The sequence below is a fragment of the Lepidochelys kempii genome, chromosome 8 (genome assembly GCF_965140285.1).
Source record: "Lepidochelys kempii isolate rLepKem1 chromosome 8, rLepKem1.hap1, whole genome shotgun sequence".
Lineage (NCBI taxonomy): Eukaryota > Metazoa > Chordata > Testudines > Cheloniidae > Lepidochelys > Lepidochelys kempii.
The window spans coordinates 48,681,561-48,705,285 of record NC_136387.1 but is presented as its reverse complement, the minus strand read 5'-3'; the positions used below and the strand labels follow the sequence as shown (position 1 = coordinate 48,705,285).

Here is a 23,725-nt window from a genome sequence, read left to right as displayed (position 1 = left end):
GCCCCTTCCAAGTTTATATGAACTGTTTGAGTAAAGAAAAAAAATACTGTCGTAATCACGGCAGCAGCTTTCTAATGGCCACACTTCAGTTTAGTAATTTATACACTAATATATTTGATGGGAAAGGCTTCCCCCCCCAGCCAAAGCTTTTGTGCGGCACGTAATCTGATGTGGGTAGAGAGAAAGAAGACTATGAAGACTGGGAGCTGGCTGTAGTGGGAACATAAAGAAGAAAGGTCCCAATCATAAGGAGTTCATAACACTTTCAGATTCCAGCTGCATGTATCAATGCTTGAATATTTCAATACAAAAATACTGGATTGTAAAAAGTTATTTGGAGGCTTGTAGTCATGCCCTACTCACGTAACAGTGGAAAAAACACAGCTCTAATACCTGAAAACAGCAAGCATTGAAAATAAACAACTGGCTGATTACTGTCCCTCCCCAAGAAAACAGCAGAATTAACGCAGTACAGAGAAAATGTGGAGTGGAATTGCCAGCTGGAAGCTTGGTCCTGAAAAATTCACTCACCTATGGCAAATCAAGTTCTATGGAATTTAGACTCATTTTTTAAAAAACTCAGTTTCTAGCCCTTATGTCTGAGAAGCCTTCCAAATACATTTGAGCATTAATTGATGCAGTGTGTCTTCAGTTAACTATGGAGCAGTCTTCAACGTATGTGAAGACAGTCAAGCTCAAATCTGTCTGCCCCTGCTTATAACTTACTAAGTGGCACCAGACTGAAATGAACACAACTCTGGATAATTTCACACAGGCTCTTCAGAAAACCCTGTGGGTCACAACCAATCTGTCAATTACACATTGCTGCGGTTTGGGAAAGCTATAAGTAGAAGGGAAGGCATAGAAGTTATTCACAAGGGAAGGGGATCCAAAAACTGGTAGTGGGGAAATAGGTAGAGTAGGAGTAACTCCTTTCAAGCCTCCTGGCTGCTGTGAGGGGTAAAGTGGTACAGGTTCTGGAGGAAGTAGGAGAGATATAATGCTCCTTCTCCCACCAAGGGAGTATAACTTCAAGTTCAGAAAAACCTTTGTTCCAGAGGCTGACACAAAATATATAGCCCCTACACCACCAAGCAGTGACCAGGAAAAGCATTCTGATAGAAAACACAGCCCTATTACTCCCAAAAGAGAATGTGAGGTGGGGCTATGCTTCTCACCAGAGCTCTGCCCACAGGATTCCTTGGTGGGACTCCCTCCTCTTCTATTATATCTATTTCTGGCAAGTACGACTAGTCCTTCACTGAGCTGATGTCTGGTAAGTCTTTCAAATCTGCTAGAAATAACTGAGAAAGTAAAAAACCTGGCTTTGGTTTAAAACGGTCACCTCTGCAGATACACATGTGAATTACTTTCAAACTGTTGCTGAATGACAGATGTGAAACACAGTTTCTGATTAGGGAAGGGAGTTGAGGGCTCCTCTGAGGCCTCTGCAATTTTCCCCACACCTTCCCCAGTTCTCTCCAATCCCTTTATTAAAACTCTATATTTAGTTTCTGAAGTGTGTGTGTGTGAGTGTGTGTTTTAAAAAGAGAGTGGAATGTCACAAACTATTGTTCAGGAACAGTGTCAGATGCAATCCATACACACTGCCACTTACCAATTAGCTTTCAGCATTCACTGTTTATAAGATGTGCATTATTCACATCAGAACATTAAGTTGAGAAATAACTAGTATATGATACAGAAGTTATCATGCATCTTAGTACTAGTGCTGCAGGTACATCCTCTCCCTCTTACTAAGCTAGTCAATACTTACCAGGAACAAGAGACATTGCAGGTAGAAGGGCAGGATCTGTAAGGAGGTACTAAACAAGAAATGCCCAGAACCCACACCCTGCAGCTTACCTCCTGAAAGTTATGTTGTGTGAACTTGTCGGCTATCCTCAGCAGCTCACGGCAGGAGTGAGTGTCAGCAAAAGCCCGTATACCCAGGCAGTTGGAAGGGTCCAATTGTCTTTTTAGGAACTCACAGCAGGCTTCCTGGATCTCAGCCAGCTGGAGTAGACAAGCAGCTGGCAGTAAGGTCTGGACGTTGCCCTCTTCCACTGTGATCTGGGAAGTGTATGCAAAGTCAATCAGTAGCTCCATGGCCCTTTCATCAATGTCTCGAATCACTACCTCTGTCTGCCGACTTTCTGCCAGTTCCCCAGTGAACATGGCTCGGAAATAAGGACTGCAGGCTGAAAGTATCACCCGGTGGGCATAGATCTTTTTGGCACCCACGACTAGTACCACATCACACAACTCCCGGTGCTTCCGCAGAAGATTGATAACCTCCAAGGTTTGTCGAGGGTGCTTGTCTGAGATGTAGGGCATGCGAGCAGGTTGTGGTACCCCCTCTGGTAGTTTGTTGGGATCTCCAAGGGTGCAACGGCTTGTCACATCCATTCCGGTCTCTCCTGGTCGAGTACTGGTACACCTGCAAAGGAGCAAGCCATGAAACAGGATTATCACTGACTCATCTCTCACCAAATGTCATTGGTGGCTCTGTGTCCATCACTATCTGATCTGAGCTGGACATAGAAATAGCACCACTTCCAGCTTCCTTGGCCACCTAGGGAAACAAGCACTTCTGATCAAATAGCTACAGAAAAAAAATTAGTCTAAATCAAAGCATCCCAGTGAGTTAACAAAAGCCAGTTTGCAATAGGCTCACGTTTTCATCTATTTTATAGACTTTTCTGTACTCATCACTGTAGTATCTGAGCATGTCTTACACATTTAATTGAACCTCATAATAGCCCTGTGAGGTAGGGATGTAATATCCCCATTTTACAGGCAGTGAATTAAGGAATATGAGAGTGACTTGTCCAAAGTCACACAAGAAGTCTGACACAGAGCTGGAACTAAATCCCAGATCTCCAGAGTCCCAGTCAAACTCCTTAATACAAGACCAACCTTCTTCTCTTCTTCAGGCTTCCTCTATGTAGATTTTTATATCATCCATCACTGTGGTATTTGAGCACGTGACATCCCTGTAGACTTTCAAAAAGTAAGATGGTTGGCTACTATCTTGGTTATGTGCCTGCTTCCTGGTGCATCCACTAATTTATTTGTTCTCTGATTTTTGTACCTGGACTCTTCAGACACAATACACACCCTGGTGTTTCAGGTGGGTTCCAAGAGGTTGTTAATTTCTCCAAGAAATGGCATACTAAGGACTGCAATTAGTGTGATTGGATCCTAAACAGTCAAAACATTTTCAACAATACTTAAAAAAAAAATAAAAAAAAAATCAACTCTCTTTCCCCAAAAGGAAGAAAATAAAGTCAAGATGGAAACCTTAGAAATTAGAAGCCATTCAGCAAGATATATAAACAATAACATTTTGTACAGAGATTGGGGGAGGGGCGGGGGGCTGCCGCAGTATTTCACCAACGTCACTGTCATTAGCTAAGGTGTAAAAAGTTTTCAGCCGCTGCTGCAATTATTTAGTTCTTTGTTGTCCTCCACTAGGTTTTTAGGCCACAACTACCTTTCCCATATGCCCTCTTGCCCCTGGACGGGTATCAGCCACAGGGTATCTTAAGAGTTGAGAGCAAGTGCTTTATACTATCACCACCAGCCACACAAGCCCTCCAAAAAAGGGGTAAGAACTGCACTGTACTCCACCCGCACTGGCTATAAATAGGGAGAACACAGTTGCAAAAAAGGGCCAATGTAATTCTGTGGGTATTAATGTGTGTTGTATGTCAGACTTGGGCAGTAATTGTCCTGCTCTACGCGGCAGTGATGAGGTGTCAGCTGGAGTACTATCTCCAGTTCTGGGCACCACACTGTGGGGTACATTTTGCTGCATGCTTGAAGGAAGAATTAAAAATAGATCACATCTTTTTCTCTCATTATGATCTCAAGTGCACCTTCTAACCACAAGGAAATCGTGCTATTCATGACATTTCAAATAATTCAGTTGCATCTTAGACTGTTTTCCCACCAGCATAAAGCAGCTACATGAGAGATTTTACAGCGGCTCAGCTGCATTGGTACAGCTACGCCGCTGTAAGGTCTCTAGTGTAGACACAAGTTACCAACACAGTTGATTTTGAGAGCTGGGAAGAGAACCAGGCGAAAACTATGAGTGTCTGCTAGAAGAGGGTCTCCAAAGCAGGGTGCGCAAGACCATTCCTGGGGGTGCATGGCAGGAGGAGTGCCGCCGGCATGGCGGCAGCAGCACTCCCAGACCTTTGATTCTTCGGCAGCACACCGGCTCTCCCGGCTCCATCTTCGGCGGCACACCGGCTCTCCCGGCTCCATCTTCGGCGGCACACCGGCGGCAGCTCTTTTTTTTTGGATCCCTAGAGCTGGCCCTGGGGGTGCGCGATCCACAAAGTTTGGAGACCACTGCTCTAGAACAGTGGTTTTCAAACTTTTTTTCTTGTGATCCAGTTGAAGAAAATTGTTCATCCCCAGCTCTGTTGGGTCGCGGGCATCAGGGGTTTGGGATGTGGGAGGGGGCTCAGGGCTGGGACAGAGCGTTGGGGTGTGGGGGTGAGGGCTGCGGCTGGGAAGGAGGGGTTCAGAGTGAGGGAGGGGGCTCTGGGCTGGGGTGCAGGAGGGAGTCAGGGATCTGGGCTGGGGGTGCAGGCTCTGGGGTGCAGGAAGGGGCTCCAGGTTTGCGGGGGTGGGGGGGGTCAGGGCTGGGGAAGGGTATTGGGGCACGGGCTTACCGCCGGCAGCTCCCAGTCAGCAGCGCAGCTAGGGTGCAAAGGCAGGCTTCCTGCCTGTCCTGGCACTGCAGACTGTGCTGCACCCCAGAAGCGGCCAGCAGGTCTGGCTCCTAGGCAGAGGCGCGCAAGTGGCTCCACATGGCTCTCACCCACAGGCACCCTCCCCCAAACTACCATTTTCTGGATACCGGCCAATGGGAATGTGGAGCCAGTGCTCAGGGTGGGGGCAACGTGGAGCCCCGTGACCCCCCGCCTATGAGACCTGCTGCTGGCTGCTTCCAGGTAGGAACTACTAGTTTTGCTACTAGTTTTACTGGCTGGCTGCCAGGGTCCCTGGGTGCTGAGCAAGGCGACCCAGTGTCTTGCATACAGGGCCGGCTCGACATTTGTTGCCGCCCCAAGCAGCAAAAAACAAAAACAAAACAAAAAAAAACACCCAACCAACCAAACAAAAAAACCTGCCGAATACGCCGCCACCAGAGAGAACAGGAACATCGGAGGGAGCTACCGCTGAATTGCCACCGACGGCGAGACCTGAGTCAGAAGAGTCGCTGCCGAACTGCCGCCGTGGGAAACAACGGAGTGGGGCTTCTGCCGAATCGCCGCCGGGGCTGCTGCTGGACTGCGGCCCCAAGAACAGCCGGAGTGCCGCCCCATCAGCAGCGCTGCCCCAGGCACCAGTTTGCTTAGCTGGTGCCGAGAGCCAGTCCTGCTTGCATGCCGTGACCCAGTACTGGGTTGTGACCCGAACTTTGAAAACCCACTGCTCTAGACTGAGTAAAGCTCCCTATGAAATCTTAGGCTGTTGAGCTTTTTATCCCGCTCGAGCTATATTTTAAGTCAGTTGAATTTGTGTGGTGAAAAACCTGAGCCCCTTGCCTCCAGTTGGGGAGAATGAAATCTCCTCCCTTCCACTAGACCAGAGGTGGGCAAACTCTAGCCCGCCCTTGAGTTCCCTCCCCGGCCCCGCCCCTGCAGTCTCCCCTCCCCCACAGGTATGCCGCCACATGGGCAGCGCGGCTTGCGCCCGCCCACCTCCCAGGCTTTCCAATAAGCCAGCCTTGCCGCTCTGAGTGGCATGGTAAGGGGGTGGGGGTTAGATAAGGGATGGGAGGTCCCGGGGGATGGGGAGCGGTTTCATAGGCGTGGGAGTCCCAGGAGGCAGTCAGGGGACAGGGAGTGGTTGGATGGGGTGGAGGGGGAACAGGGGGGTTGGACAGGCTTGGGAGCCCCGGGGGGCCTGGTGTGGGGGTGTGTATGTGGATAGGGGGCAGGGCAGTCAGGAGACAGGGCGGCTGGTTAGGGGTGGGGGTCCCAGGAGGGGTGGTGGTCAGGGGACAAGGAGCTGGGGGGGTTGTATGGGTCAGGGGTTCTGAGGGGGGCAGTCAGGAGGCAGGTAGGGGCAGGGGGCCAGGCTCTTTGGGGAGGCACAGCCTTCTCTACCCGGCCCTCCATACAGTTTTGGAACCCCGATGTGGCCCTCGGGCCAAAAAGTTTGCCCACCCCTGCACTAGACTGAAGTCAGTTTGAAACTGAATAGCTGAAAATGTGGCTTGTTAATAAGAATTCCATTCTATGCAGGTTCTTACACCATGCCCATGATTATGGTATTCTAGTACCTCCAAGGTATCTGGTATATTTCCTAAAGGAAAGAGTGTTACTAAGGGTATGTCTACACTGGAAAATTCAAAGTGCTGCCACGGGAACACTCCCACAGCAGCGCTTTGAAGTGCGAGTGTGGTCGCACGCGAGCGCTGGGAGAGAGCTCTCCTAGCGCTCCTGGTAATCCACCTCCACGAGCGCAGCTCCCAGCACTTGGAGCCTGTCTACACTAGCACTTTAAAGCACTCAGACTTGCTGCACTCCCCTGAGCCAGCAAGTTAGAGCGCTATAAAATGTAAGTGTAGACATACCCTTAATAATTAAAGCAAACTGAACAGATGCAAGGAAATTCAAAGTCAACACTCAATTCATCCATAACTTATCTCTGGATAGTGCTGGAGATAAGTGGACTTGGGAATTTTCACATTGGATCAGACCAGATGCTTGATGTTATGTACTGTGGGCTGCTGCTACTTAGAGGCACAGAAGAGTGAATTAAAAAGACCCAGCTGATGGCATCTGTCTGAACAGGATAATAATTTAACTGTATTATGTGTGCATTATGCATAAATATGTGCAGGGAATGAAATGATAACTCAGTGGCTTAGAGGTGTGAAAGACAGAAGGCAGCACTTGATTCTCACATACTAGGCTGGCTGCCTTCCCCCACACAAAGGGCTGAGAGATGCTCCTGAATACTCAGGGTTGATTAAAAGACAGAGTGGGAGACTGAAGAGGAAATGTGTATGCAAGGATCAAAGATTCACACTCAGCTATGCAGATATTCAGAGATTAGCTTCCATCAGTGTGCAAGCTGGGGAAATCAGCAAATACAATGGGATTAAGGAAGCGCTGACAAGATCACTTTGTAGCATACAATGCTGAAAAGTACAAATAGGAACACAGCCAGCCTGCAAGTCAGCTAAATAAATGGGCTGTTTTATCTCCTCACTGTATTTGGCTACGCTGGCTCCCAGAGCTTTATTCATTGTCACAAGCATTTATTAGGCTAATGTCTACACTTGCAGAGTTTTTGCACTGTCAGTTTCACCTGCGATAGGGAACTGGTGAAAGCGCTGGTTTGTGTACTCACTTGCTTCCACAGGCATCAGATAGTGTTTAGATTTGCAGCATTTCCATCACTGATGAGAGGGCAGCTATCCCACAGTGCAGCTCTCTCCATTTTGAGGATAGGTCTTGGGGGAATGGAGGGGGGGGGGGCAGGGTGAGCTCAGGGTCCAAGGTGGGGATCCTTTGCTCTGTAGAGCAGCTATGGTCATTTGGCCAGATCAGCACTTGCAAACAAAACAGGAAAGGGAGTTTCAAAGTTCCCGGGGCTTTACAGGAGGAGGGGTGGACATCTGTTTACCTAGCAGCAGAGCAGCAGAGCTGCTGGCCAGAGTGGTCACCGTAGGCACCATGGGATATCCTCTAGAGGCTAAAAGCTGTTTACACAGGAAGAAGTGTCTCCACTTGCACTTCACCGCAAAAGGATTAGCGGTAAGAACTATACACCTCTCATGGAGGTGGTTTTCTGTTTGCAGTGAAACTTCAGAGTTTCACCGCAAGAAATCATTGGCATGTGTAGACACTCCCGTGGGTTTTGTGGAAAAAAGGGACTTTTTGCGCTTTAAATGGCAAGTGTAGACATGCCCTTAGGCATCCATCCCTGCAGGATACAAGTAAAGCCTACAAGGTTCCAAACATCTATGGCTCTGTTTCTGAGTGAAATTTACACTGACACTTCAGTAATAATTTACTTTTAAGCACCTTTTGACTCTCAGCCTCCCCCCCCACCCACTCACTCACACACACCCTAGGGTGGAAAGCAGCCAGCTGCTTAACAGCACTCTGCAACATTCATTAGGAAAAGAAGCGAAGATCATAGTATCCAATTAAAGCTGCAAGGGGACTGCATTTCAGTTTGAAGAATATAAATATCAGAGTTGGAATTTGGTGTGTACACCAGGCTACCAATTCCTAGATCTGTCATGGGATTTTCAGAACACAAGGAATTTGATTTTATGTCTCAGCCAGAATAAGTTACCTCCAACAGCACAGCGCCCACGCACAACATGCTGGGACATTAGTTCAGTATCGACCGTGAATACCATCTATTAAATCTTCAACACTATGCACTGGATCAACTAGATGTTCAGTGGAGGCTTCTGGGAGCAGAGTACTAACTCTAGTCATCAACAGTGGAAACAAAACAGTGTCCCTGCCCTTCACAAATGTTGGGGTTTAAAGGCTGTCACAGAGTCCCCAGATGAGGCTCTGGAACTGCGCCCTATGAAGCCAGTCAGGACTCAGGTGAAGTCTCCTCTCTGTGAGCAGAGTGTCTTCAGGGCAAAAAGCTCACAGAGCTTCCACCTTCCTGGGTCTGACCTCAGAGCATTCAGCATCCTCTGCCCCTCCATGCACTTCCCACAGCGAGCCAGCCCAGGCGGGGTCCTGGGGAAGCCAGAGGGTCCTGCCCTCCAACTTCGCAGTCAGACATGACTCTTAGCCAGCTAGTAAAACAGGTTTATTAGATGACAGGAACATGGTCTAAAACAGAGCTTGTAGGTACAGAGAACAGGACCCCTCATCCGGGTCCATTTTGGGGGGCAGTGACCCAGACAACCATGTCTGCACTTCATTCTACGTCCCCAGCCAGCCCAAACCGACTCATCCTCCAGCCTCTCCTCCTCTGGGCTTTGTCCCTTTCCCAGGCCAGGAGGTCACCTGATTCCTTTGTTCTCCAACCCTTTAGCTATCACCTTGCAGGGGGGAAAAGGCCCAGGCCATCAGTTGCCAGGAAACAGAGTATCAGCCATTTACATACACTGGCCCTTTGTTCTGCAACAATTACACTCCCTTATTCCACCACCTAGAGACTTAAGAAATGCATAGGGGAAACTGAGGCACCCCTACAGCGTTCAGAGAAAACATTAAGAACAGTCCCACTTCGTCACAGTGGGACATTATCAGTTTACAGTTATGTGTTGTGAACAAGCACTTTTCAAAAACCTGATACTAATACCCTAGATTATTAAAAATTAAATAATTGTAATAATCCAGTTTATCTGTCATGATTTACACCGCTTACTATGACAATTCTCTTATCTTAGTTAATTAAAATCAATTAAGTCAGTTTCACTACTATGAGATTATCTATAAGCAGAAAGAAAAAAGCCAATGAGGCTCTGCAGCCTGAGTCTTTTAATAAGGTTTCTATGTCTTCTGCAGCTAATTTTACTCAGATGAGATCCCAGTCCATGCAGCTGGCTGACTTCCCCAGTGAGAAGCAACAGCCTTCCTCAAACTACAATTTAATCTTTAATTAACTTCATCTCATTCCTCCAGTGTAATCACTGCAGTGAAAACCCATACCTGAGATTCTTTCTTTGCTCAAGGATGACAGTTTTAACCAGTTCCCTCTAAAGCAGAGGCGGGGAAGCCTTTTGGCCTGAGGGCAGCATCGGGTTTCTGAAATTGTATGGAGGGTTAGGGGAGGCTGTGCCTCCCTAAATAGCCAGGCATGGGCCAGCCCCCCCCATAGCCGACTCCCCCTGCTTCTCGCCCCCTGACGGCCCCCCCAGGAGTCCTGCCCCATCCAACCCCCCCTGTTCCCTGACAGCCCCCCGGGGACCCCACCCATCCACCCCCCCAGCTCTCGGTCCCCTGACTGCCGCCAGAACCCCAGCCCCTAACTGCCCCATCCAACCCCTCCTCTCCTTCTTGACTGCCACCCCTGCCCCCATTCAACCCCCCTGTTCCCCGCCCTCTGACCGCCCTGACCCCTATCCACACTCCCGGCCCCTGACCACCCCCCAAACTCCCCTGCCCTCTATCCAACCTGCCCCCTTACCACGCTGCCTGGAGCACTGGTGGCTGGCGGCGCGGCTGCACCAGGACAGGCAGCCGCACAGCACAGAGCACTGGGTCAGGCTGGGCTCTGCAGCCATGCAGCCCAGAGCATTGCACCAGTGGCGCAGTGAGGTGAGGCTGCGGGGGAGGGGGAATAGCAAGGGAGGGGCTGGGGGCTAGCCTCCTGGGCCAGGAGCTCAGGGCCGGGCAGGACGGTCCCGTGGGCCACAGTTGGCCCACCTCTGCTCTAAAGGCTGGATACTTTCTATACAGGCCTACCAAAATCATCTATTGAAGTAATGACACAGCCCAACGCCACTTTGCTTGTGAGCTCTTACAAGACCATCACACAAGGTGCTACTATGTCTGCAGGACATTGATTAAGTATAAAAGTAAATGCTTCCCCAATAGATTGATTTCATAGCAAGATTTATTTGAAATACATTTTGGAAGCAAATAAGCAATAGGATAACAAACAAAACAGGAACCTAATGGCCCACACAGAGCTCCCTGAGATATGCAAAAGATCAGGAGGCCCCTGTCCCCAAAAGATCCATGCCAGTGTCAGCTTCTGGTTGGACTACAGCAATACAATATACTTGGACATGAAGCTGTCAGGTCTTAGGAAACTCCAGTTAGTACACAGCACAACACCTCAACAACACAAGTTAGCATTAGCACATAACTGTCATCTGTTCTCTCTACTAGCTTCCTATAGAACACTGAGTCAAACTCAAGATCTCTGTCCTTCTCTTCAAGGTGCAAGAGGTCTGGACCCAGTATATCTAAAAAAATTTGCCTAATGTTCCAGGATTAGGACCGTGATAGACAATTCTGCTGCTCAGGCACAATGGAACTGTCCATTGCCAGGGTAAACTTGTCTGTGTAGGAGACGGAGCTAAGGCTGAGAAATGAACTTCCACAGAATCTAAAAACAACTTCAAACCTCAACACTTCCCATTCCTTGTCACACAGCACAGCAGCCAAAATAAATGCAGAATCAATTAAAAAACCTCACATATTTTTTCCCCTTGCACAAAAAAAAAAAAGGGAGGGGGGAAGAGAACCACACATAGCAAATGCTTATCACACTGCTTTATACACTTAGGGAAAGCATTCAGGTATTACAGTGTTGAGGGCAGTACAAGAACCTGAATAGAATAGATGTGTCCTTATGGTTGCTAAAAACTGTTTAAACAGCCCCCACTGCAGAAGATAGAAATATCTGGTAGATTATTCAGTCCATCCTCTGAGGAAAAAAAAACACCTCACAGCAGACACCCAACTGTGTCCCTTCATAGCCTAAATCAGTCTCCTTGTCTCAGCAAAATGATACATGGCTACAATGACACTTGTGTCACGTCCCAGGATGCATTTATTAGCTTAACTGAACCAGTAGCCTAGATAATCTTTTTCTGCTTATTGAGGGGTTCATTTAACTCAATAAGGGTTTGTAGAATGACATTACTGAGCTATTACACAATGCAATTCCTACCACCCTGTTACACAACCAAGTTTAGGTTAGTACTTGTTTCTGCAAACGCAGTAATTAATATCCCTTTTTTAATTAATATCCCTTTTTTTATTAATATTTGTATTAATAATACAAAGTGGCTTATGCTAAAATCCCACCTCTTTTCCTACTGTAATGTTTATGTGATTATCAGCATGCATCTAATAAGTTTTCCCCACTTCCAACAGATATTTTGACCTAATGGACTCAACCAGCATATCAGGCTAGGTGACATTCATGAGTGTTGGTTGTCCAATACCTTTGAAAAGTGATTCTCAACCACGCAAAACACAGATAGGCTTTTTGTAGGCAGTCTGTTTAAAGATACAGAAACATATCTGCTATAAAGCATAACTATGGCACACTCAGTATTAAAATAATCAAAATGGGCAGATATAATTCATGTCAAACAGGCTGGTCAATGTCTCTTTTTAACAAACACAATTCTTCTTTCCTTTGCAGGACAGAGTATGTTTCTGACATAGCTGATGTCAGCATTACACAAGAAGAGATTGCAGATGTGTCCACAGCCCATTACAGTAGATGCAATTAGTATCCACAAATAAGAGACAAATCCCCTCAGCCTGTAGAGAACTGGAGTCTACAGTAAAGGTCACACTAATGCACATCAGGAGCACGATTAGGTTTAAGAAATACTGCTAGATGGTTCATGAGGAAATATTGGTATAATCACACCATAAAATACATGGTCCAAAGTACATTTTTTCAGCAACATAGTGAACTATTCTAAAATGGATGATTATGGCAACACATCTTCTATACTTTCCTTTCTCAAACAGCATATTCATGTTAACAGATGTTTAGTTTTGCCAATTAAAATAAATATTCTTAGTTCTAGAATACACACCTCAAATAAACATGTTATGGGCTAGCTACTTACAAAATCAACTCAATACCAATTGTCAGATTTTGATCAGAGAAGAATCATTTCTTGTTCTGCACCTTACCTGCGCATTGGCTTTCCGTCCATGCACCGTGAAGAGAAGCCTGCACCATACACTTCAAGACCTGACCTAAGGAAAAAGAAAGAATGACAAAAGTGAAAGTATGTCCTATTTTAGCTCTTCACCATGATACAAAGAATAACTAACCATACCCAAATAGTATGACTTCAAGCCCTTATCCAGCTTCAAAATTTACAATCTTGCTAAGAAATGGTTGGGTTGCAGAGAATAAGACAGAAGAAAAGTTAAGCACCTTACAAATAATGAGTTTAATACATTTAGCACAGTGATGGTGTAGGCAAATGTGATACCCATCATGCATTCAGTAAACTGCATACTACACTGGACACCCTAAACAATTTTATCAAGGAAGGAAAGGTTATCTAGGACACCAGGGGGTGGGGAATGGGATATCTCTCTCTCTACACTTCCAAAAAAGTGCCAGGAGATATTTATACTTCACACACTTATGAGAAAAAGATGGCACTCATTAAACAGTACAGCACTGACGTATATGATCAGGTTTAGGTCTGGACAACTGTATGTCCCAGAGGTAAGAGGAATGCTAACAAAGCCATATATCCACAGAATAAATAGATGAAGTTGCATAATACTGTAACTCACTTTCACTTCTATTAAATGTATATTTACTTTTTCATAGAAGCAATAGTTACATACTTTGTACTCGTCAGACTTCCAATTCTAATGCTGAATACAGCCTCTTTTTACAGGAACATTTGTCAACTAGATTATTTTTAAAAATGACTAATATAATGAAACTCCGGTTTCTGATACAGCATCCTTTAAACGACATGTGAAGCTTCTTTATATTACTCTCTCCCCCCCACCCCTGTTCCCCTTTTAATAATCATTAAGGTCTTTTCAGCAAGCAAGAAGCTGACTGATAGGGGAGACCATAACACTGACTAAGAAAAAGCACAGTCAAATATGCAAATGAAAAAAAAATCTATTAAAATGCTCTCTAACTTTTCAATCTTAGTAGGTAAAAAATCTATAGTAGGTACAAAAAAGAAGTGCAATGTTCATGTTTCTTTTAAAATAGGAACATCAAGCCAATATATAAACTAAACTTTACGGAAACAGTATTTTCTGTACTGTGGTGTTTCATAATAGCCTTTAACATTTGAACTCAAGAAGCGAGAGCAGTATAACAATACTTTCTAATTCTATATCACCTAAGAATCAAACAAAAACAATTTAAGATGCACAACACTGCCAGGAGACTGGAAAGCAGTAAATTATACCACCTACAAGAGCAGATATCCTCAGCATATGAAAAAAGCTTCAAAAGGATGGTCTTGTGGTTAAGGCACCAGACAGGAACTCAGGAGATTTGGACTCAATTCTCTGCTCTGTCACAGATTTCCTTTATGACCAATCTCTGTGCTTCAGCTTTTTATTGTACAATGGGCATAATAATAATAATTCCCTAACTCCTGTATATATTAAAGGTTTAGCTTTACATATTGTTTTTGCAGCCTAATTTATAAAAATCTTATATGGTAAGATCAAGAAACAATCATATGTATAGTCCATCAACATGATATATTATGAACGCATAGGGAAAATTTAATATTTTGCCCTAGTGAGGTTGTTGATTAATCAAGATGATGTTTAGATTTGCTATTTTTAGTTTTGCAGGCTTCTCAAATTATCAGTACCTATTTATTATTTGCTAATAAATGTGACTAATAAATCATTTGGAACCTATTCCTGAGGGGTGTAGAGAGCACATAACTCCGATGCCACGCATGAAACACTTTTCACATGCAGGAAGGGACTTCAGGGAATTATAAAGATCATTCCACTACAAGGTTAACAGTATCGGATGTCACGAATCACCTGTATACATTTAGATAAACAGGCATGTCCATACCTAACCCGTTTACAGCAATGTGAATAGAAGATGTTCACAGCATGCTGCAGGCATTTTGTAAAGGGACTAAGGCTAGGTTCTTCACAGTCCTTTTGTGTTTGTGTCAGAATTAATCTCCTCAAAATATATAAAAAAAGAAATTTCTGTACAATTTTGCTACAATGTCCCTGATTTAATGTCCTCACTGGGATAGTAACACGAGGTAATACTTTGTCCCGTTTGTTGTTTCATTCAATTAATAGTGTTCTTTACTCTCCCATAATGGCCCCAGCTCCAGGATATACACAGATATAGCTATATAGCAGAAATATGTTGCTGTTTTCGTGGATAAGCATAGCTGGTTTTCTATCACCTCCTGATATGACGCCTTCCTTTTGCATCATGTCATGCATAAGACGCGACATGAAACGAAAAGAAGTCGGCAAGAGAACTAGGAAATAATGTTGCTGAAATATAGAAAAGCAACTTAAACAACATTATTCCCTGTATCCCCCGACCTCCAAAAAAATACTGGATCAGGCCCCTAGGTGCATCATCACTCCTCATACCATATCAATAAGAAGGTTTAAATCTCTATGCCTCTGTTTCCCCATCTGTAACACTGGGGGAGGGGAGGGAATGTCAAAGGCACAAACAGCAGTTAAGAACTTAAATGTATTGACTTCCAATATGAATGGGCCCCCAACTGCCATCTGTGCCTCTGAGACTCTCCCCAAAATAAGGTATTCATCTCACCGTGATGCTGGATAATTTGTTCACATTTGCAAGGCAGTATGGTGTGCCCAGGATGGGAGGGGCACTCCGACACCATCAGTACCCTAGAGACACATACAAGGCTCCAGCGTGACCCACTGTCTATTCCCAACCAGTCGGGGGGGTGGGGGTGGGGCAAACGGATGCATTGGGAATTTTAAGGTATTACAGTGGAAAATGGAAAGCCCCTCCCCCCCAACCCCGATCCTGCTCCCCAGCTCCTCTCAGAGACCCGACCCTGCACCCCAGGTCCCCTGCTCCTCCTCCCATCTCCTTCCCCCTGCTCCGAGCCTGTACCCAGCTCCTCCCCCCGCCAGCCTGCACCGCGCTCCGCCCCTGCTCCTCCTTCCCCCAGCCCCGACCCTGCACCCCAGGTCCCCTGCTCCTCCCCCAGCCCCGCACCCCTGGAACCTCTCCCCCATCATCGCCCTACTCTCCCCGCTACTACTCCCCCCAGCCCCGACCCTGCACCTCCCCCATCATCCCCCTGCACCTCGCCCCCCCAAGTCCCAGCCCCCCGGCCCGGGCCCCCGGCTCCCCGCCATCCCTTGAGGAGGCCTGACCCCTCGCTCGAACAGGGGAGGGGAGTCTGCCCCTGAAGGAGGAGCCGCCGCCGCCTGGGAGAGTGTAGCCGGCGGAAGAGGGACCCGGACCCCCGCCCCGTCACTCACGGGCGCGGGGTCTGGGTCTGGGCCTGCCGGCGCTGGGGCTGCGGCTGGTGCTGCGGGTCCCGGAACAGCGAGTAACCAGCCCCTTCAGCCCGTCGGCTCAGCCAAGAGGACTCGGTCCGTTCTCCCCAGCCTTCCCCCCGGAACCGCAGCCGCAGACACCACTGTTCCGGCCTCAAACCGGCCCTCCCGCTTTCCTCCGCCGGGGATTGGGGCTCAGGGGGCCCAATGGCGGGACGAGGCTGAAGGTGGACGCCTGACCGTCATGGCAGCAGACTGCGCTGGTATCGCCCTGAGTTGTCACGGCTGAGTCCCCACATGTAAAGCCCCTTGGCAGTGGGTCACCGCCAACTAAGGTGGCCGCCAGTCCCTTATTACAAGGATGTCCTTTATTTTTTCATCTCTGAACAAGATCGGGAGTTTTTGAGTGCTGCAAAAAGCAGCAAGAAATACCCCATGCGAATGTAGGTGAGTACTGCTTATTACTGATGATGATTGATTAATAATAATGATGATGATGATGATAATGGCGGGAGGAGGAGTGGGGCAGGAGTGCTAAGAAAACAGTCCCTTTTTTTTTTGAAATGTTGGCAACCCTACTGTCAAGTGTCGCTGTGTCACGGCAACGATCACCACCAAGTGTCACGGCAAAGTGTCATGGTAGCAGGTCACCACTAAGTGTCACTGTGTCATGGCAAAGCATCATGGCAGCAGCTACCACCAAGTGGTGTGGTAACGGATCACTGCCAAGAGTCACTGTGTCATGGCAACTGTCCACCACTAAGTGTCATGGTAACAGGTCACTGTCAAGAGTCACTGTGTCATGGCAAAGCATCATGGCAACAGTTACCACCACGTGGAATGGTAATGGGTCACTGTCATGTGTCACTGTGTCATGGCAATGGGTCACCACCAAGTATCATAGTGTCCTGGAGAAGCATTCACCTCACAGCAATGCATCCCTCCATCATGGCAGTGTGTCATGGAGAAATGTCACACCAAAGGGTCATAATGCCATAACAGAGCATCACCAGGCCACAGGAAAGCATCATAGCAAAGTGGCACCACATCACAGTGAAGTGTCACTGTGTCACGATAAAGAGTCACAACGAACTGTTGTGGAGAAACATCCCAATGAACCATCACCATGTTGGGGTAAAGCATAGCCATATCACGGTAAGTGCCACCAAACCACAGTGCAAAAATGTCACCAAATGTGGCTTAATGACTCAGCACTCCTGATGACAAGAATTCAGAATACTAAAATGCAGGGTCACACATTTTTTTAAACATTCCAAATTTGTAGGTGTGTTCAGGATACATTAGGATCCATAATTAAGGAGCTTGGCACATTTTCACTTATTTAAAGTGGAATGTTTAAAAAATTTTGGGGACAGGTGGGATTTGGAAATTTTGGGGACAGGTGGGATTTCTTATTGTTTGCTAGGTAGGGATTATTATCCCTATTCTACAGATGAGGAAATGGAGGCATGGACAATTTACATGACTGGCCCATGATCACACAGTGAGTTAGTGACAGAGCCAGGTACGGAACTCGGGCATTAGTCCAACATTCCAGCACAATCCAGCAGCCTAAGTAAACCTGAACTAATAATATTTTACATTTCTGGAGCACCATTCCTCCCAAAGAATGTTAAAGTACCCTACAAATTGCAACCTCTGCAACAAGTGTGTTGTGTTTTTTATTCTTTGCCTATCAGAATAACTTAAGATGCTCAGAATGACTCAAGACAATTCTCATCTCCACACCAAGCAATAACACTGGTGAGAGAACAGCAGATTTGTGTTGGGTCAAAAATGAAAGACGAGCAGTTGCAAGGCCTCATCTCAGGGTACTTCAATTGGACTCTGATTCTACAAAGACTTATGCCCCTTCTTAAGCATGACAACCCATTTCAAAACAAATGTGGGGCAGATCAGTCAGCCCTTATCAGCTCAATGACTGATTATCAATTATTATATCAGTTTCACTAGGCTCTGGGAATTCAATGTGCATTGATGTGAATAAACAGAAGTATTTCCTGATGATTAGAGCAGGAAACTGGGAGTCAGGATTCCTGGATTCTGTTCCTGGTTCAGAGCCCCGACTTGCTGTATGGTCGTGGGCAAGTCATTAAATTGCTTTGTGCCTTGGTTTCCCCAGCCTGTAAAATGGAGATAGTATAACATCTATCTCACAGGAAAGACTGTCACCTCATTATTGTCAGGATTATATAGCTTTTCACAAGGCGTCCTGCAATTACAGCTGCCTATGGGTCCTGCATTCACTTTTGGGATCTGTGAAACATTATTCCTTTGAATCTCCAGGTGCTAAGGTAGCATTACAATCTTATGACTCATCCCCAGCCTAGCAATTTTGTCTTGAAAGTGGGATGGTTGTGAGGTTTAATCAATGATTGCATAGTGCTTTGTGATCCCTTGATGAGGCAACCTAAGAATGCAAAGTGCTATCTTGTTAAAATTGCATCGCAAACTCAGCATCTCCTTAATTTGTTAAATAAATGGAGTGGATTCAACTCCCTTCCTTTTTGATGAGTTACACTCACTTGGGGAGGTTCGATTGTGAAGTTTATATATCACTCTGCCTAGGGTGAGTTCTGCTCCACCACAGAAGTTGCTCCGGAAGCCCGCAGTGTGCAGATGCTGCACCATCCTGAGGAAACTGGTGTGGTGTGTGCCCTTTTTTGTGATCAGCCAACGCTACTCCCGTCTCCTCCTCCTCCTCATTGCTTTTAGCATGTCTTGCATATCAAGTGGGCAGTGGGAGGGAGCAGTCTGTGTGCTGTAGGGATTGTGACTGCACCCCGACACGGTGGGAATGGGCAGAAGGAGAGAAGCTTCATGTGTCTTACAACCCTCTTGCTCACCTGGGTCCTGATCCAAAGTCCACTAAAGTCAACTTCATTTCAATTCAAGGAGACTTTATTGCCATGAAAAGCTATGCAAATAGTGTCAAAGTGTTTAAAAAAAAAAAGACAGACCCCCTCAGGTATCTATTATGGCAGGTACAACCCACCCACGAATGGGGCCACACTGTGTTTGGGGCTGGATCCCTTGCATCTATTGGTCATTACTGTCCATTCCCAATGAGGTGGCAGGTTGCTATGTGGTGTGCTGCCATTCCTTTTCTTGGGACAAGGTGTGTGAGGTAGTATCTTTTACTGGACCAACTTCTATTCTCAACCAGAGAACAGAAATTGATCCAATAAAAGATATTACCTCACCCACCTTGTCTCTCCAATATCTTGGGGCTGACTCGGCTACAACAACACTGCATATCCCTTTTCTTGTTCTTGGGTCAGACACAGTAGCAAGACTCCCATTCACTTGCAGTCAGGCCCCTGCTTAGTGGCTATGCACAGTCTAGTCCAAAATCTTGTGTGACTCCCAGAGACATCACTGACCTGAGAGGAATTTTAAAGAAAGCTCACTGACATGATACCAAGGGTTTGGAAATGGCTTTTAAATCCCTTCCCTAAAGATTAGTGTCAGGAGATGCAGGCTGGCATCATAAGGCTTTGATGATTCCTCCAGCCATATTCACCAGTGATTTCCCTCTAACTTCCAGCCTCAGTGGCATTGTGCACCCTGGAACCCTTGGCAGCAGGCCTGGTCCCTCAGCTGGCTGGGCAGAGCCATTCCGTGATGTCAGCCTTCCCTGGAATCCGGAGGAGAGTGAAGGTGGCACACAGAGAACTGTTGCTGTGGCAACAGCAAGAAGCTGTCTGCATCGGTGGGGCCAGGCAGGGCCGGGAATAGCTTTCTTGGGAGGTGAGGACATTCCCGCCGTGCGCAGGTTTGTGTGAGCCCTAGAGGGGCCCTAATTGTGTCTTGTTCAGTGTGGTCATTTAGGGCGTGATCCTGAGAATCTGCACGAGGGAGCTGTGGGACGTGCCAAGTGTGGTGCTTGTTGTCCCACAGCAGCCTGGGTCCAGTCGGGAGCCACTGAGAAGCATTTGAGCAGAGAACAATGAAGCTGCATGCACAAATCCAGTGTAGCAGGCCCCCATCTTGTGAGCTTCAATGCCACTGTGCAGGGGGCTTCCTCTTGGCAGCTGGCCCTTTGTCCTATGTTTTTCAACACAGTTACCCTGAAAACTGTGTGAGCATAGTACCTGCAGTTTCCACTGGGATCAGTGAGTCTGGGACACTCAGCCCCAGTCAGGATCAGGTCCTTCTATGACCTATCCTCCTCTAACATGGCTTTTCTTCTTAAATGTTTGTGCAAATGGCATTTTCCCATGGGCTGGAGAGAGAAGTAGCCTCACAGTAAGAATGTATTTGCCCTCTCATGAAAAAACAGAAACAAAATGGTTCCTGTCAGCTTACGTGACTTAAGTTGGGCCTGATGCAATTTCCAGGTGTGGTCCCTTCCTCTTGTGCAGCCCCACTGACTTCACTGGGACGCCACATAATCCTCTGTCCTCAATTAACTGAGTTAGACCTGGATCCTGGGAAAATACATGCAAACTGTGCCTAGAAAGTCCCTCTCTTATGGAGTACATAGATATTAAAGTCCCCGGTGTTTTTGTTCCTTAATCTCTAAGTGTTTGTGTATTTTAAATCTGTGGATAAGTGCTTTTGTGACAAAATGAAAATAAACAATGGCTATATAGATATAGATAGATAGATATTACAGCTGTCAAATGATTAAAAAATAATTGCAATTAATCATGAGAAAAATAGTTGAAATTAATCACAATTTTAATCACACTTAATAATAGAATACCAATTTAAATATATTATAAATATTTTGGATGTTTTTCTACATTTTCAAACATTGATTTCAGTTACAACCTAGAATACAAAGTGTACAGTGCTCATTTTATCTTATTTTATTACAAATATTCGCCATATAAAAAGATAAAAGAAAGTATTTTTCAATTCACTTCATACAAGTATTGTAGTGCAGTCTCTTTATCATGAAAATGCAGCTTACAAATGTAGATTTTTTTTTTACATAACTGCACTTAAAAACAAAAGAATGTAAAACTTTAGAGCCTACAAGTCCACTCAGTCCTACTTCTTGTTCAGCCAATTAGTAAGACAAACAAGTTTGTTTACATTTGCAGGGGATAATGCTGCCTGCTTCTTATTTACAATGTCACCTGAAAGTGAGAAAGTGTTGTAGCCAGCATTGCAAGGTATTTCTGTGCCAGATATGCCAAACATTTGTATGCCCAGGGCCAGTGCAACCATTAGGCAAACTCGGCGATCGCCTAGGGCGCCAAGATTTGGGGTCACCAAAAAGCGGTGCCCCAAATTTTTTTTACATTTTAACTTGTCTTCTCTCCGACGAGCACGGGTGCTGTCTGGCTGCCGCGCAGCGCATGGAGCCGGGGGACAGATTGGCAGGGCGGGGCCTGGCCTGGGCGCAGCTTTCACTGCGGCAGGCAGGGCAGCACCGCAGGCAGTAGCAGATTTACCATGGCGCCAGCTATGGTGCCAGGCCCACACTCCGAAGGGACCCCAGCGGCCGCTCTTCTCCATCCCCCTCTCTCCCCTGCGGGGCAGAAGCTTGGTACTGCGGCTCCTGGGGCTCTGTCCTGCTCCAACAGGGCAGGCTGTGCTGGCAGCCAAGCTCCCCCCTCCCACACCTCTTCCCCCAGCTGTGCTGGGTTCCCGCCTCCCCCTCTCACTTCCTCTCCCTCCCTGCCACCAATCAGCTGTTGCCCTCCAGAGGGAGCGGGAGAAAGCGGAGAAGAGGTAGGGGCGGGGCCTTGGGGAAAGGGGTGGAATTGGGACATATCCCCTCCAGCCCCCTGCCATCAGCCGCTCAGGGCAGGGGGCTGGGAGCATCCCCATGACCCTAGCCCACACCCCCAGCCCTCTGCCCTGACTCTCCACCCCCCAGGCCTCTGCCCTGATTCCTGCACCCCCCTCACACCTCCCCAGCCCTCACCCCTGCACCCCCGCACATGACCCCAGCCCTGACTCCTGCACCCTCCTCACACACACCCAGCCCTGACTCCTGCATCCCCTTTGCACCCTCCCATCCCTCTTCCCTGACTCCTGCACCCCACTCACACACCCCCAGCCCTCTGCCCTGACTCCTGCACCCTCCCAGAACCCCATCCCTGACTCCTGCACCCCCCACAAATACCCAGCTGCCCCACACCCTATGCCCTGACTCCTGAACCCCCTCACACACACCCAGCCCCCAGTCCTGACTCCTGGACCCCTACATATATCCAGCCCCCCCCACCTCATGCCCTGACTCCTGCACATCGCCACCCCCATCCTGAGCACCAAACAGGAGCTCCTGCACACCCTGCTGCAGATATCCACCTGCACCCCTTGCACCGAATGGGAGCTGCCCCAGGTAAGCTCTCCACACCCAAACCTCCTGCCCCAACCCTGAGCCCCCTCCCTCATTCTAGCTCCTGGCCAGACCTTGCACCCCAACCCCCAGCCTGCTCCTACATCCTAACTCCCTCCCAGACCCTGCACTCCCACTCTCAGCTCCGTGCAGAGAGAGACGAAGAGAATGGGCTAGAACTGGGGAGAAGGTAGGTACCTGCTCTATGTGGGCAGGGGTGAGGGGGGGATCCTGTTTACCCCCTCCCCAGTCCTGCTGCGCTTGCAGTTTACTCCCGGCCCCTCCCTTACTCCAAGGACCAACCCTAGCTCCCGCCCCGCTGTGCTTTTGTCCCCAGCCCCTGCCTTGCTCCAGTCAGCAGGGACTGATCCTCCCCCCATGACCCAATGTGCTCATCTTGCCCCTGGCCCCTGCCTTGCTCCAGCTGGGGACCAATCCTTCCCCCGGACTATGCCCAGCTGTCAGGGTGGATAAAAATCAATGACTTTTTAAAAAAAATAAAAAAATTGGATTTTTTAAATTTAAATCGGATTTTTGAGGGAAAAAACTATCTAAAATAGTTTTAATTAAGATACATTATATCATGGAATAGGGATTATAAATTCTAATTCTACAGTATGAGACAATATATTCATGTAATGTTTAAGAAAAGTTTTGTAAATGAGTTCTAATAGTTCATGGATTAGGGACCCAATCTTATGGGGTTCCAAAGGCTCCTGTATAGATTATATAGGTTAATTTTTCTATCTACCCCATGGGAGTCAGTGCTCAGTCTAGAGGATACCATCAGAGATGCTTAGTTTTGCAGTTCTCAAACTGTGGATTTGCGTCTCCAGAGGTAACATGCTTGTTAACAGCAAAAATGTTTTTAAATAAAATAAATAATATATAGGGGTGAGAAATAACAGACCTCAACTCTATTGTCCCTCTGTAAATTTGTGTACACAAGGTCAATCCCTTACCTCTCTTTAAAAGTGAAAAGTTTCAAAAAGTTCAATGAATAGAAGATTGTTGGGGGCAAAATAGATCTGGACAAGGAGAAGAAGTCTGGAGATAAATGTGAGAAGTGAGGGACAAATGCTTTTTTGTTAAAATATTATGTTTGCAGTTGAAGAAAAAAATCCAGAATACTTAACTTTGTTGTTTTAGTTAAGTAAAACAATTTAAATGTCCGTCTGGTGGTGTTCTCCTCCTAATACAGCCTGGTAAGAAAATCCTCCAAATATTAATGATTAACCTCTTGAATTGGAGATAGTTCACCTCCCAATGACTTCATAAATATCTGCTTCAATTATCTTTGTTAAATGAAATAACCAATCAGAAAATGAATGATTGATATAGCTGTAATACTCATCTGAAAAGTTTTCAAAATAAATCATGGTTTAAAAATGTATAGTGTGTACCTTCTAAAAATGAAACCTACATCTCTCTGTGTTGTGAAGAATAT

General features: G+C 46.7%; 2 protein-coding genes across 6 annotated transcripts in view; one reads left to right on the top strand and one right to left on the bottom strand.

Moving 5' to 3' along the window:
• KLHL20 (kelch like family member 20) overlaps positions 1-16,086 on the bottom strand; it is a 37,240-nt gene extending 21,154 nt beyond the window's left edge. Inside the window, exons 1-4 of one of the 2 annotated variants that reach the window (XM_073356392.2) lie at positions 15,942-16,073; positions 15,253-15,335; positions 12,624-12,689; positions 1,867-2,440 (exon numbers count right to left, since the gene is read on the bottom strand). In XM_073356392.2, the coding sequence (XP_073212493.1) occupies positions 1,867-2,440; positions 12,624-12,646 (597 nt within the window). In that variant the 5' untranslated portion in view covers positions 12,647-12,689; positions 15,253-15,335; positions 15,942-16,073. Of the gene's footprint in view, positions 1-1,866; positions 2,441-12,623; positions 12,690-15,252; positions 15,336-15,941 lie in introns of both variants that reach the window. The other variant, XM_073356391.1, reaches the window with a different exon arrangement.
• Positions 15,797-23,725, top strand: part of ANKRD45 (ankyrin repeat domain 45) — a 28,310-nt gene continuing 20,381 nt past the window's right edge. For 2 of the 4 annotated variants that reach the window (XM_073356395.2, XM_073356394.2), the window contains exons 1-2: positions 15,804-16,402; positions 19,528-19,730. In XM_073356395.2, the coding sequence (XP_073212496.2) occupies positions 16,395-16,402; positions 19,528-19,730 (211 nt within the window). In that variant the 5' untranslated portion in view covers positions 15,804-16,394. Of the gene's footprint in view, positions 16,403-19,527; positions 19,756-23,725 lie in introns of those variants that run through there. The other 2 variants (XM_078854050.1, XM_073356396.2) reach the window with 2 other exon arrangements.